The sequence below is a fragment of the Phallusia mammillata genome, chromosome 3 (assembly GCF_965637545.1).
Source record: "Phallusia mammillata chromosome 3, kaPhaMamm4.hap1.1, whole genome shotgun sequence".
Taxonomy (NCBI): Eukaryota; Metazoa; Chordata; class Ascidiacea; order Phlebobranchia; family Ascidiidae; genus Phallusia; species Phallusia mammillata.
This window is the reverse complement of record NC_137254.1, coordinates 22682719-22697713: the sequence shown is the minus strand read 5'-3', so window position 1 is coordinate 22697713 and position 14995 is coordinate 22682719. Positions and strand designations below refer to the sequence as shown.

Here is a 14995-nt window from a genome sequence, read left to right as displayed (position 1 = left end):
CAAATGTGAGTTGAAATTAAGTTAACTAAGACAAAAATTGTGATTTTGAGATATTAAGCTTTATAAAAACAAATCTGAAAGTGCATTGGACTTTGCCCCCTTAGCTGGCAAAGAAGTTGTTTGTTTATCACTCTGATTTTTGACCTGTTGGACCTCTAGGCAAAGAGAAAATGTAGTGTGTGATTTGGTTCATGAACAGGTCAAATAAATTTTTGATTCCCCAATACATTCATTTTCAAGATGCAATACAGTAGACATGGTACAGCCCAGCCAGTAAAGGGTCAGCTCTGGATTGGACCTGAAGTCTAGGTAATAAACAAGTTGCCGACCAATTGGTATGCCCATAAACTTCTACTGGCCTGATTGACACCATTTTGTGTCCAAAATAATAAAGAAGGTATATAAAAAATCACATACATAATGGGAAGTTGATTTGCTAAATTTAATGAAACATGTGGGTTGTTGCATAATCCTCTATCACAGAACAATGGGTTGGACAAGTTGTGTTTTATGTAGACTTTGTTCTAGACCAGCGTGGTCCAACGGCAGGCCCAAATTTTGAGACAATTTTGTTAGCCCGCAAACTTTCAACGTTTTAATGACAACTATAATTTTTGTTTTCAATGCTTTATAATGTAATAATTAAACAACACAAAATGCTGCAAAATATCCTATTGTGACGCATGACAAGGCATTGTTGTGTAATAAAGGTTCTTGGTCAACATACCGTTTGGACATTGTTTTTGCTAGATTAAAATAAAATTATCTATTGATTAAAAACAGTGTATAGTCACCCTGATGTTTGTGCAAGAAAAAAGTTTTATCTGCAAAAATTTCACACTTTGGCCCGCGGAGTAAGTTAACGATATTTAATGCCCTGCAACGAAATAAAGTTGGACCACACTGTTCTAGACAAACTGTAGTCATGGGATCAAATGTTGTCTTTCTAGCGTCTGCCTTGCTCACCAATATGGATGCCTGGATCTGATGTTTTACATGTTTGTACTTGATTTCTGTGTGAATTTGCAGTTACACTCAAAGAATGAACATTTTATGCTACATTTGAAACTTGCTTAAAAAGGATTTTGTTTAAAAGTTTTCAAGAAGTACAAAACTGTATCACCCATACTACACCTGAAATGACTAGCTCACAAAAGCAATGTTCATTGATAAACAAACACATTTGTTATCATATATAATATATTAGGTTGTGAAATATTTCCTGCTGGTACTTGCACAACTGTTCACCACAAAATCATACACATTTGACAAACCAAAGTATGTATAAAATCTGTATACTAATGGTAATAACTAACATTTGCAACAACAAAGTTTTATATTTTTCTCATAACTGACCTCTGTAAAAAAATTAATGTGAAAGATAGTTAAGAGATAACCAAATACTTTTTTAAGCCACCATGTGGAAAAAATATATACTGCTGTAGCTTGGCAAGTGCATGCTTCACCATCGGTTTAGTTTTAGGTATAATTAACAACACAGTAGAGTCAGTCCATGTCAACTTGCATAGAAACAATGTATTTTCCAGGCACCATTGCCAAACCAAGCATTCTTGGCTCATCTTGAGAGTTTTCTGAATAGTTCAAGTACTCTTGTGCTGATCCAAGTATTACATTTCTTGCTTGATCAGTGCATAAAAATTGACCAACCAAAGTTCTTCCATCAGACATTTTAATTCGCATACTTCGGCTAAGCCATTTGCTTAAGGTCTGTCTTGGATCAGGTTTAACATTCTCTTCCTCTGGATCATTTGCCATTTTCAAAGATTTGTAAAGTAGTGACCATAAAATATTTGATGGGCCTGGGGTCGGTCAGTTTGTTGTCAGTGTTTGTCACAATATTTAATTAAAACAAGTTCAAAAGCCTGTTTTACAACACAAACAAAAAAAGTTTGATTGGCTATTTCTAAAACCTAACAACATATTTGTCTAATTGACTACAGTTTGTCACGGAAATAAACTAACTTTATGGAATTTGGTTCATCTGTTCTTATTCATTCGCATATCAGGTGAATACCCGCGGACTATGACGTTTGTTTTGTTTTAAGTGTAAAATGAAGGCTTGATTTACAATTTAGAATGTACAATAAAATGTGCAAAAGGTGTAGGTCTTTTGGTTTTATCACGTTGTGTTAAATATGAGCAACCAATTGTTTTTCTGCTAATAAAAATATGTAATCTGTTCGGTTTCTTTTTATGGTTGAGTAGAAATTGATCAGGCATAAAACCCTCTGATCCGTAACCGTAGTTTTGTTGTCAAAAATTCACAACACGTATTTGTCTAAAAAGTGACTTTCATAGAGTTTTGCAGTAGAAAAACCTTGGCCGACAGCCATGACACTTGAATATGGAAACAATCAAGGAGGAAAGAAGCGAAAACGAAAGGACAGTGGTGATAGAGACGGAGGCCACGACTATACGAACGAGGTTGCATTGGAGCAACTGCAAATGAACACACTAAGGTTTGTGTTACAAAAGTATTTTACCTACATAAGGGTCTGACAAAGTTATCCGGATGAACAACAAAGCCCAGTTTTTTGTCCACCTGTGTTAACTGTCAAAGTTTTTGCTTGCTCACTTCCATTAATGGACATTAAACAACAATGCAATTTTAGATGTTTTGGGTATAAATTAACGTTTTACTCAGCCTTCAGGGTCCTGTGCCAAAAGTAGTTGGTCGGTAATTAATTTAGAGCAGAGAATTGTGGTAAGGTGAAATTTTGTTTGCATAATGCCAAATATAAAAACAGTATTCCTTTTGTTACATGTAAAATAGTTGTTGTAAAAGTTTCAAAAAACGTAAAGAGCCTTAAAACTTATAAAAAATGCACAATATTTAGGAGATACAAAAGATATTACAAGCTACAAACCAGACAAGGGCTTACAAAGGGACAACTTGCTGACACAGTGGGTCGACATTTCCGAAGCATGAGAATCAATGAGAAGGAAGCTATTGCTTATTTCATATACATGGTAAAGATGAAACGCAACCGCTTGGATAACAAGGATACTGGTCATGGTAATGGCAACAATAATAACAATGGACCTGAAAGTGGTAGCAGGGAGTCAAAATCAAGGAGTGAACATAAATGAAGACTACCTTCAACAGGCTTGTTTCGATTTTTTTCCAGTACCAAGAATTGGCTGGGTTTTATCCTCATTAAACAGCCATGAATTGTTTCATTTTTTTCTTCCTGGAGAACTACTCTTACTTCAGTCAAATTATGCTGTGCTGCTGCTTCCATGCAATGCAACAATTATAATTGTTTGTCTTGGTTTACACAATTTGCATAATGGTGAAAATAATGGCTCAAAAGTGACATGCTTTATTATCAAGACGTTTTTGCAAATGCTTATGCCATTATTGATTTTGTGATTACCCAGTACTAAGGTAGTCTGCAAGCTACAACCTGGTATGATCGTTTAATAAAACATTTAGTTACAAGTTTGGTCTTGAAAGCTGCAGCACTAGCAGTGAGGGTTTATTTGGAGGTATATTGTGTGAAGTACTTTTGTAAGTAGCTTGCTACAAAATGGATCACTGTGAAAAGCATCCAGTCTCTACAAAGCGTTGGATGGTAAACTTTTGATAAACATGGAAAGTGCAGGCAAGTTTTGTTCCCAGCACTTTATTGGGCTACAGCATCATATGTATTCAAAAAAATGCCACACTGAAGGTTACACTACAGCAATTTGCTAGTAGAGTATCTGTCCCTACAAGTTCTGAAGTCTTAAGGATGAGATTGCATTCCACGACAATATTTTATTTTGGCCAACAGCTGTTTAAATAAATGAACTTCTCAAATGAAATTACAACGGTAGTTTAAACGTGAATTTTGCAAGAGAAATAACAACCAGCGAAACAACAACATCGTTTTGTTAAACTGAAAAGGACTCAAATATGAGATGGCACGCACTGGGTCATCATGTGTTGTTGTGAATTTGGCCAACAATTCTTCTAAAGAGCAAACAAAATCAGGAAAGCAATCATAAGGGAGAATAGTCCCATAGCTTCGGATAAGGCAAAACCAAGGATAGCATATGAGAAAAGCTGTTGTTTTAGGGATGGGTTCCTGAAATAGATTCAACATATGTAAACAAAAAGAAAACACATTGATAATGTCATGAACTTACCTCGCATACCCAATAATAAGACTTCCGAACACAGATCCGATACCGGCACCAGAGCCGGCTACCCCAACAGTGGCAGCACCTGCTCCGATAAACTTAGCAGCAGAGTCAATGTCCCTCTGTACTGTTGATGTTTGCAAATTCCTGGACTGAATGGGAAAAATTACAAGAGTGACATTCAATGTGCAAATATGGGGCCATAGTAGTTAAAACTGTACATTACATTTAAATCCAACATAGGTTAGGCCAAAACTTACTGAAATGCAGCTTGCAATGGCGGGCCTGATGGCACGGCTGTTTCTCAACTGTAATAAATAAATAAATCATTTATACTCAAACACAAACCTTAATATACTCATTGATCACTGACCAACTAGATGTTTTAACCCTAAATGTCAGAAGTTTATAAAAAGGCAAGTCCTGTGTCTAACCGTTTAGCAAGACAAACAAACATTTACTCACCAAACATGATGAAGCAGTTACAAGTCTTGTGGCATACATTTTCTGAAAAAAAAAAACAAGTCAAAAATATATTAACATTAGTTGCTGATCTAGCCAGGCTTGCCAGATACGAGTATACTCATAGTGGACTTATTCGATTTAACACACTTAAAACGAGCTGGCATCTCGAACTAACGTCGTGGATGCGTTGTGGCAACACCGAGACACCCAATACACCAGCATGTTACCTACGAGTTAACTTGTAGCATGGCACACAAAATATTTCGACCTGATTTCAGAACGCCACTAAAACCTATTTGGCAAATTTGAGCACAACACAGGAATATCCCTTGGCAGTCAACATGTTAAAGTATGTGATGTATTCAAACCACAATACATAATATTGAGCTACTCTAACATGCATATTCTATACATGCAATTCATGGAATGTACTCTTAATATGTACCATTAACATAACGCCCAGGGTTCAAATTCATTTTTTTTTTCAGTCTTCTATCCAAACAGTATTTTGTTTGTAATTGTGATATTACTAAACATCACATCTAGCTGCGTCAAAAGAATAAGCCTAAATTGTAATTGCAAACCCAAACCAAAATGGTCTTAACCATCATGATTTTAATAGTTTCAATAGTTAATCACGTAGTTTGCATGTTTTATATTAACCACAGATTATTAAACATATCCCCTAGTAAACGCATGTAATAGCATGAATAAAATGATTCAGCTTGGCACACAAAAATAATGGACAAAAAGGCTACTACAAAAATATTTGTTTAAATGCTAACAATTAATAATACTAGCAGTTAAATCATTAGGTTACAAATACTCCTTATCTTTACCATAGCATGCAAATTTACTTGGAATGTTAAACAGTTGAGTTTTACATGTAATGATTTACAAAGTTGTACCAGGGGCTTTAAATTAGAATCAGTAAGAAGACGGATTTAGGCTGCTGGTCACCATCCATGTGCTTTTAATAAGCAGCACTATTGTGAAATGCACATTACTAACAAAAATAGTAATGCAATCTAGGTAAGAAATATGGCTAAATCTAGTATATTTAGTACCAAGTAATGTCATGGAATCCATAAGCAGTAAACACCAGGCAGTTACATATTATACATGCGCTTTATTACAATAAACATTGGTTATGATAAGCATAATTTCATTTTAACAATACTAAGCCAGTTGGAGAATACATTAAATGGGGTGCACCTAAAATATACAGGATCACTTGGTGCATTATTAACACAGCTTGGCGCACCTTTATATCGCTTGGTTTACATTTATATCGATTGTTGAACGTTTATATCGCTTGGTGCACTTTTATGCCACTTGGCGTACCTTTATAGGTAAAGGTGCGCGTAGCATCATACAGGTACACCAAGCAAAATAAAGTTGTACCGGCCAAAATAAAGGTGCACCAAGTGGAATAAACGTGCACCAAGCGACCTAAGCGATATAAATGTGCACCATGCTATATGAAGATTCACCAAGTAATATCAAGGTGCACCAAAGGATATCAAGGTGCATCAAGTGATACAAAGGTGCACCAAGCGATCTTGTATATTTTAGATGCACTGCATTAAATGACATGTCTAGTGTTTTATACTGGGAACCAATAATAATATAAGTTTTTAAATAAGGAGAATGTTTACAGATACCAAATTGTGTGTAAAAACGTTTCAGAAAAAATAAGTTTACATTTAGTTACACGAGAACCGAAAAACAAGCAACTGACTATTCAAGCTTAAATGACAAATCAACGTGTTACCACAAATTTAATCGTAGGTCAGATGTGATGTGATAAAACGCAAACACAGCTTTTGCATTCACCGAAGCAAAGCACTAAAAACCCTATCCGTATATTATTAGCCGAGCGTAGTTTACTGTTAAAAGAAAAATCTTTAAAACAATTACACAAACTTACAAAATGACCAGAACAAGAAGTCGAAAATATTTAGCAACAGTCAAAGACCAAACGTGACTTACCAATTTTTTGAAGAAATAAAACAGTTGGCCAAAAGTTCCTGCGTTGTGGGAGATTGGAATGCAATGGATTCGTTTTCTTAACCAAATCGAAATTCAGCACAAAACTTCGCACCGGCAAGTTCCAAGGATATTCGCTTGTGCGCATGTGCGAAACTCACATGTCCTTTGCTCTGATTGGTTGAAAAGTCCGGAAACGCCGCAACCGTTCGGATGATAAAATTTAACGAACACATGTTTGATGATTTCTGCAATTTTCTTTTTCATGTAAAATTGTGTCAGAATTTTAATTTTGTGGTGATTTCACTTCATCAAAATTCATGAACTAAATCGACTACTATAAGCATCTTATAAAATAAAATTTTATGCCACGGTACCGTATCTTTAGTTCAATAAAAGAGTAAAAAACACGTTTTTGTCACAAACTTAACAGTTCTTATCAAAAGTTGCTTCGATCAAGTTTTTGTTTTTTAACTTTATTCTACACATTACTTCAAATAGTCGGGGTCAGCTAAAATTCATAACCACGTGTGGTTCCAGCTGATCCTTTTTTGTTGCAACGCATTTATTTGTTCTGTTCATTGTGAAAAAATTGTAACGTTTATTCTGTGCGTTGAAAACAAAATAAATTGAAATTGAATAACTTTATTCTCTTGTAAAACTATTTGTGTACTTACGTACGGTACTCAAAAACCTAGTACGTGTAAAGTGCTTTCTGCAAGACCTGGGATGATGCATAAACCGTATGTAAGTTGTTTACATCCCATCAAGGGGTTATTCAGTGTCCTACAGAACATGTTTAAAAAATTTCGCTATTATACACGAAAACAATGTTGCATAAAGTTGCCACAAGGAGGAATTAAGTGATGACGTGAACGCAGACAACCAAACAGGGACTTTCCCAAAACTGCCGCGGGCTTATTGCAGGAAAAAACGTTTTTACTTGAATTTGAAATTAATTTAGCATGGATATAAGCGTTCCTTACATTTAACACAACCATTGAAGTCTGAGCCAAACTTAAGCTGCGGTAGATTTCTAGCCTGCGGGTAAAGGCAAAATAACTTTGGAGTTTTTTTGCGACACATTAAATTAAAAACAGTCACACTTATAGCTATTACCTATTGGCGTCCGCCATCGAGAAACAGTCGAGTTTTATACATTAGGCTCTGAATAAAAATGAATATCTTGTATTGTCTTAGTGGAATATTAAGCCAAAAAATGGGAAAGTTAAAGTTGAATGCTGTTTTGGTAAGTTGTACAGCAGCTACGTTTTATAAAACTATGTTCTTAGCATGCATTTTTAAATATTTATTTATGCAAGTTAAACTTTGAAGCAGCTGTTATTCGTTTAGTTTTAGAACATGTTTGGTGCCTTTAAAAAATGTTATATGTTGGTAGATTACAGCTGTCACTGCCTTTCTGACGCTGGCATTTTTCTCAAGGCAACCACATGGAAAGAAAAGTGATTCCAACACACCACTAATTTTGTGGTGGACAAAGGAGTTATACCCACATATTTTGAAATCAGGTACATCATAAAGCCATATATTAACCTACATAATATTTATGCCATTTTTGTTGATTTGTTCACAGGAAATGAAAATGATATTCATGATGTGTATTGTCCAAGGAGTGGTCTTACATGCCAATCAACACAGAATCGTGAAGTGCTTGAAGAGGATGGAAACAGATTGATTTCTGTATTTATCTATGGAACTGACTTCAGAGCATATGAGGCACCACTCCCAAGAAAGCCAAACCACTTGGTAGTGTTGCATTGAAACATTTTACTATTATTTAACTAAACCAGAATATTACCTTAGGTCCAAATTAATTTAATTATCTGTATCTTTTAAATAGGAAAACAGTTTTTAAAAACCTATTCAATAATGCAGTACTGACAAACTAAATTTATACACGCTTATTTATTTACAGTGGGCCTTATTTCATGAAGAGTCACCCCAAAACAATCATATGTTGTGCCATATGGAAGCACTAAGTGTATTCAATTACTCAGCAACTTTTAAAAGGAAATCTGACTTTCCTCTGACTACACAACATTTTCCCAACAAAAAATATATCACCTCAAGAAAACCAATTTCAATAGAAGAAAAAAACAGGTATGTATACATACATTTGTCACTTAAAAAATAAAATATATATTTAAAAACACTCACAAAATATTTTTCAGATTAAGAAAAGAGGGCCTTGCACCCATTGTCTATTTGATTTCTCATTGTGATGTACCGTCAGATCGGGATCGTTATGTGTACAATTTGATGGGAAATATCAGCATTGATTCATATGGAGCTTGTTTACACAACAAGGATTTTAAGGATAAATCTTTGACTAACACTGGAAAAATGCTGGATGATGAGTTATATGATATACTAGGTTAGACAACTATCTTTTGTTATACAATCTTGGATTAGCCGACACATTGTTTACTTAAGTCTTTATTAAACTGCTTTTATGCGTAATAGTAAATGAAGATAATAATATGTTTAAAATTTTATTTTAAAATTTTACAATACACTATAACAACTACTGTGTTCCCTAATATAGCTATAATGGCCCTTAAGTTATGTCCGCTATGGAAATACCCTTTAATTACACACAACCACTTAATTGCTAGTTGCTTAAGTTCTGTTTTGTACCACAGCTGGAGCAGATTATATGTAATTTAGTCCAGTGTTGGTATGATTACTCCAATTTAATGTTGATCAAGAAATTCAAACAAATTTCGTTTTCCATAACCATAATGGATTTTCTTGATGTAACATGTAAAAAATTCACTCTTTTTTACATATTTAGATATATTTTCTGTCATGAATTATGAATTTGAGCAGAGCAAATATATTTCTTTTTGCAGCCAAATATAAATTCCAAATTGCATTTGAGAATTCAAACTGTGATGATTACATCACAGAGAAGTTCACCAGACCTTTCCATATTGGCTCTGTTCCTATTTACAAAGGATCATCTTCTGCTAGAGACTGGGCCCCTTCACCCTATTCTGTTATCATGGGTAAGTTGGTAAATCCAACAATTGAATAGTTTGAATTATGTGCATGGTTTATTTACCCTCAGCAAAATCACCCATGTAAAACAGTGCCTTAAAATGCATAAAATGTTCCTCTATGTAAGTGCATATACTATCTATATTGTAAAAATATTGGCATTGAAAATTTAGATGAGGTATGACTTGTATATCATACATTTAAATAGCTAATTTAAATCACAATATTGCATAAACTGTGTGCAGTATATTATTTAATCACTGGCCACGATGGCTGATAATATTAGACTGCAAAATTTATTATATTTGAATAAGATATGAAAGATGCACATAGAGTAGATCAATTGTATGCATCATAATTAAACGATGAACGACATTAAAATTGTGAAAGTTCACAGTAATGTATAGTTGTGTAAAAAATCAAAGCACATACAATACACAACCATGTTTGTCGTTAAATTGAGCCACACCCTTGTTATTCATTTTACAGTGGACGACTTCGAGTCACCAGCAAGTTTGGCGGAATTTATTCGACATTTAGACGAGAACGACGAGGCTTACCTTAAGTACCTGGATTACAAGAACAGTGACGTCATCCCTAATTCGTTGTTACGGGAAACGCTAGAAAATCGAACGTGGACGTTGGATGGAAACGATCACAATAATTTTGTGGGAGGCTACGAATGTTATCTTTGTGAACAGGTGATTGTTTGTGCATTTTATGCAGATGGATACTTAGCTTAGTGGATTATAGGTATCCATAAAATGGTTTATTTTGTATTGTATTTTGCTCTAGTACGTTTATGCGTTTATAAACTTATAGTTATTTTATGACCCTAAATATTTGATTTGGCCAAAACTAGTTTAAATCAGTAAAAAAAAACGAAATATTTGTTAAAATCGACCACTGGACATGTGGACAAAAAACCCATGATATGCAGTTTTACAACCAAACATGTTGATTTAATTTGAAATCGGACCACCTACATAGATACTAGATAATTAAATAGGTAATTTGCCTTGCCCGTAGTTTGAATTTGCAGTCCTAACCACTCTTATGCCAATGGGCATAATCACTAGAGCGATATTTGTTATGTCCTAACGTCGCAGCAAATTACAGAGCTTGGAACCGAAATTACGTAACTGCGGTCTGTTTAAGCTTCAGGTCTCGTTCTTGACGTAATTCCTATGTTAATTAGTCGTTGTGCCCAAGCATGTGTTTTTCCATATTTAGAGACAGGTAAACAGATTAAATTAAGGTTGGGCACGCTGTATTACATACAAATAACTGGTTGTGTCAAATCCAATATATGACAATAACTTTACGGTTAAATGTAGAAAACAGCAATTAGGACTAACGCAGAGTTTATTTCTTGACCAAATCGCTAGAGGTACTAAATAAGACGTTACAACACACACATTGTGCTAAATATCGATAGGTGACACAAAGAGTATTTGCGAATACTTAAAAGCTGTTGGAGTGAGGTTTTATTATAAAAACAGCAATAAACCTACTTCAAAAACTTAGCCACCAACGTTAAATTCAATTCATTACCTTATCCCAGTTTCGGTGTCAATTTAAATTGCTCATTACGCCAGCTATCAGTATTTATCAAACTTTGTCTATTGTGATTTCTGATGTTTGTAGCTCTATTGACCAAAACAAAATCCCATGCCCTTAAAAACCCTTTTTGTTATATAGTTGATGCATACGAAAATTCCAGTATTCAATTTAATCATAATAATCTATTTCTTCTATAGATGCATGAATTGAAAAACAGGGGCGAGAGCGGTCAACCCATCATACCCCGGGTGGTTCCCCATTCCCATTTGGATTGTCCACCACCTGAACCATCGTTTGGAACAATCGCTGACATTCCGCCCAATAACCCGTGAGTATTATCCATAACTACATAACTGCCATTATGGAAATAAACAGTAACATCTGTTTAACAGTGTTTTAGTCCGCTATACAGTGCTGAATTGCGCTACTTTTCTATTTAATGACCTTTTATGTACCTTAAACGCACACGGTTTAGGACGTTTCAGGTATAGTTTGAAACTATGTTTGCGTTTACCAACGCTTGTTTTTTGTTTTAATCTTAAAATATCTTTGCTTGGCGCTCTTCAACTTGGTTGCATGGTGAACCGTACAACACAAGTCACAGTGGTACTTGGGTAACAAAGGGTGAATGGCGGGATTACCAAAAGTTGTATATAATTGCGAGGTATTTGCATTGGGTGCATGATAACGTACCACTACTTCTAGTGATGGGACGATACCAGATTTTGAAGCGAGTACCGATACCGAGTACGAGTACCACATGTATATACCTTCGATACCGAGTACGATTACCGAGTACTTAAGTGTAGTGTTGTACTTAGTTGCATATCACTAGCTAATTTATCTGCCATGCTCGGGGTAAAGGCGTGCGCACACACATGCCGAAAAATGTAATCACCACGTGATAGCGAAAAAGACGTACGTAAACTGGCGGGACTTTTTTCCAATTTTGTACTGTCCGAAGCAAATATTGGCCAAAAGTTGCCCGTATTCTTATGGTGTAAATCGGCCTTCGGTACTCGCACGTTGGTATCGAAAACTGAGACAAAATATTTCGATACCGAGTACGAGTATCGATACCACTGAAATCGTTCGATACCATCGATACCGAGTACCGGGTACTCGTCCCATCACTAACTACTTCCAATCTGCGTTTTTATATCTTAATATTTTCATTGCATGTCTGATCAGCCTAAGATGTCCTCAATTGTTGCAACCGTTAATTGAAAATAACCACGATTTATAATAGTTGTGCTTACATTTTCTTCACTAACATGTAGGAGATCTTGTTAAGAATTTTCAAAACGCATATCCACCGTTTCCTTGTATGTTTGAGTTTAGGGGGTAGTAAGGACGAATTTACAAACTGTTAACCCAACAGGTTCCACAACTGGGTTAACGACTACTGGCAAAGTTTGGATCAAGCGGTTGCACTGAGAGACATGGTGAGGGACCAAGTAACTGATCCAGAACACTTGTGGAGCTATATTGAACGAAGATACCATTCAGGGCATGGAGCTCTGCAGCACACTGAATTATAACTGCATGTAAAATGCTCTAGATATACTGTTAGAAAGTTAAGCTGACCAAGGGATTGCCCAGTTTCGTGCTGGATATTGGAACTATAGCATGAAAGGTGAACAATACAAAAATCGTCAAAACACTTATGCAGTACTTTTACGCTGCTGTTAAGTTTTACCGTAGTTTACTGAAATTTGCAATTATAACCATGTTTTCATAACTCGTTTTAACTTAACAGCATTGGTTATGATAACGCAGCAAAAACATAATTCAACTTAATGGCGCCACCAAACGATTAAATTCAAGTTCCCTGGCCAGTAATAAGAATACATGAGCTATTTTGTACCACTTCATTACAAGACTTACATTTACACTAATAAGTATGCGGGGTTTACAGAAATGTTGTGATAATGCACACGTGGTGGCGCACTTGATACATCATGTTTTCATTGATTTGAGCAATCTTGCAACAATCGCTTCTGCCGTCAACAACTGTCCTTGCATTCGCCTTCACCATTTTTTTTTTGTTTAAAACTATTAGTGTTGTGAAGCAGGTGCATTTCCTGGAAACGAATCACGCTTAGCGGGTGGAAGTTTGTGTTGTCAAAACATATTGTAACGGTGATGACGTCACGTCACTTAGCAACGTCAGTCTTTTTGTATTCACTTCGTACATCACATGAATAGGAGGTAGTTTTATGTCAATGGCAATAACATGTCACTTGGATAGGATATTGACATAATGTTTATTTCTTTTTGCGTGGGCATTTTGTCCCTACACAACTGTTGTGCTTTAACTAATTAAATCAGTGGTTCTCAACCGGGGGTCCGCCAAGCGTTTTCAGGGGGTCCGCGACAACCTCTTAATCCCCGCAAAACGAGATTAATAAATCGCGATTTGAATAACACGCTTTAGCGTTTACAAAATAGCATGAAACTTATTTGACAACATTCTTAGTAGGCGACAAACCACAGTGCATTATGACATCTAAACCCCATTGTGATGCAACAGACGTAAGTTGTTAGTGGAAAACAACGTCACATTACACTGTAATGTAAAGGCTCTTTCTTGTTGATGCCCTATGTCGCAACCCAGAAAAAGGGATTAAAATTTTGGTCCTGGACCAAACGTGGTAGTAACTTTATGCACCATGTTTTGGTTGCTTGTTAATAAAAAAGGACAAAATTACCCAAAACTTCTAAGGGGTCCGCAATTAGATTACAGCACCGAAAAGGGTCCGCGAAGGCAAAAAGGTTGATAACCACTGAATTGAATTATCACATATCGAGACACTGCTTTTATTTTTTTAAAGAATACATTTTTATGTGTATGGTTTGGCCGCATAGAACTATCAGGTTATGAGTGCATTTATAATGACACTGTTCGGCATTCATATGTGTTAAGATGGCATTAGGTGTGTTCCCCATATTTTCTAAGTTTCATCTATATCACAATGACTGAAGTCGCGGAAATCTACTTTTTTGCACATAGGTTCTTATGTTACAAAAATATGTTCATGCTATTTTCTCTCAAAGATATGTTGGTTTATGTTTGTAGGCTTTCGCTGGTGCATCTTTGTTGTACTTTATGCTTTTGTGCATAATCTGTCATCTTTATTAATACGCGATGCGATATGTGATTCTGCGCTATAGTCAACATAAAACTGTCATATTATGGGTTTGTTTTGTTTACATTCGCGCTTAAGTGGTATTTCCCAGCCTTGCTTCATTTTTAACATGTTACTTTGTTGTCCAGATGTTTGTATAGTTCATATGACGTTAAACCGGCTTGCGCAATAGAACACGCCACTTTTCATTGTGACTTTTTGCACTCGATCCTTAACATACGTCACAGATTAAACCCTATCCGTAATCTAACACCTTTACAGTCTACAGGAGAACAATTTACAGGCTTGATGAAATTGGATTTCGTAAGCGTGGTTATGAAGCCATTTCCAACTTAACAATTTGTTGCGACATTACATGATAATAAAGGCCCGAAAACAAAAGAAAAATATGACACCGTTGACGTAAGTGACATAAACACAAACATTGCTTTGTTGACGTTAGTGATATATAAACAATGTCTGTGAGTTATCACGAATCATTTTTGCATGTGCATTTCCTGATTGCCAGAAAGGTATATCAACAGACTATAAAGAAATGGTGGAAATGCTAATTACAGTGATTATGTAGGTTGAAATATGGATAACTTTGCAAAGGGCAAGTCAACCACCAGCGGACGAATTATGTCTGAAGACAGTTTTATTGCAGATTTCAATGTAGACAA

The 14995-nt window shown here is 35.5% G+C and overlaps 4 protein-coding genes across 4 annotated transcripts; 2 read left to right on the top strand and 2 right to left on the bottom strand.

Annotated features, from left to right (window-relative positions):
* Positions 1-1192: 1192 nt before the first annotated feature.
* On the bottom strand, positions 1193-1913 carry LOC145220302 (N-alpha-acetyltransferase 38, NatC auxiliary subunit-like). The gene has a single exon (XM_080087557.1). The coding sequence runs from the start codon at positions 1774-1776 to the stop codon at positions 1507-1509; it is 270 nt and encodes an 89-aa protein (XP_079943683.1). The 5' UTR covers positions 1777-1913; the 3' UTR covers positions 1193-1506.
* A 320-nt stretch (positions 1914-2233) lies between these two features.
* On the top strand, positions 2234-3463 carry LOC145220300 (histone deacetylase complex subunit SAP30L-like). The gene is made up of 2 exons (XM_080087555.1): positions 2234-2480; positions 2859-3463. The coding sequence occupies exons 1-2, from the start codon at positions 2353-2355 to the stop codon at positions 3109-3111; spliced, it is 381 nt and encodes a 126-aa protein (XP_079943681.1). The 5' UTR covers positions 2234-2352; the 3' UTR covers positions 3112-3463.
* Positions 3464-3766: 303 nt separating this feature from the next.
* Positions 3767-6755, bottom strand: LOC145220301 (ATP synthase F(0) complex subunit C2, mitochondrial-like). The gene is made up of 5 exons (XM_080087556.1): positions 6604-6755; positions 4612-4653; positions 4407-4454; positions 4153-4298; positions 3767-4091 (listed from the first exon to the last, which is right to left on the bottom strand). The coding sequence occupies exons 2-5, from the start codon at positions 4648-4650 to the stop codon at positions 3977-3979; spliced, it is 348 nt and encodes a 115-aa protein (XP_079943682.1). The 5' UTR covers positions 4651-4653; positions 6604-6755; the 3' UTR covers positions 3767-3976.
* A 789-nt stretch (positions 6756-7544) lies between these two features.
* Positions 7545-14521, top strand: LOC145220295 (GDP-fucose protein O-fucosyltransferase 4-like). The gene is made up of 9 exons (XM_080087547.1): positions 7545-7849; positions 8000-8129; positions 8195-8367; positions 8537-8721; positions 8793-8995; positions 9474-9629; positions 10111-10322; positions 11382-11512; positions 12566-14521. The coding sequence occupies exons 1-9, from the start codon at positions 7778-7780 to the stop codon at positions 12723-12725; spliced, it is 1422 nt and encodes a 473-aa protein (XP_079943673.1). The 5' UTR covers positions 7545-7777; the 3' UTR covers positions 12726-14521.
* The last annotated feature ends 474 nt before the right edge of the window (positions 14522-14995 follow it).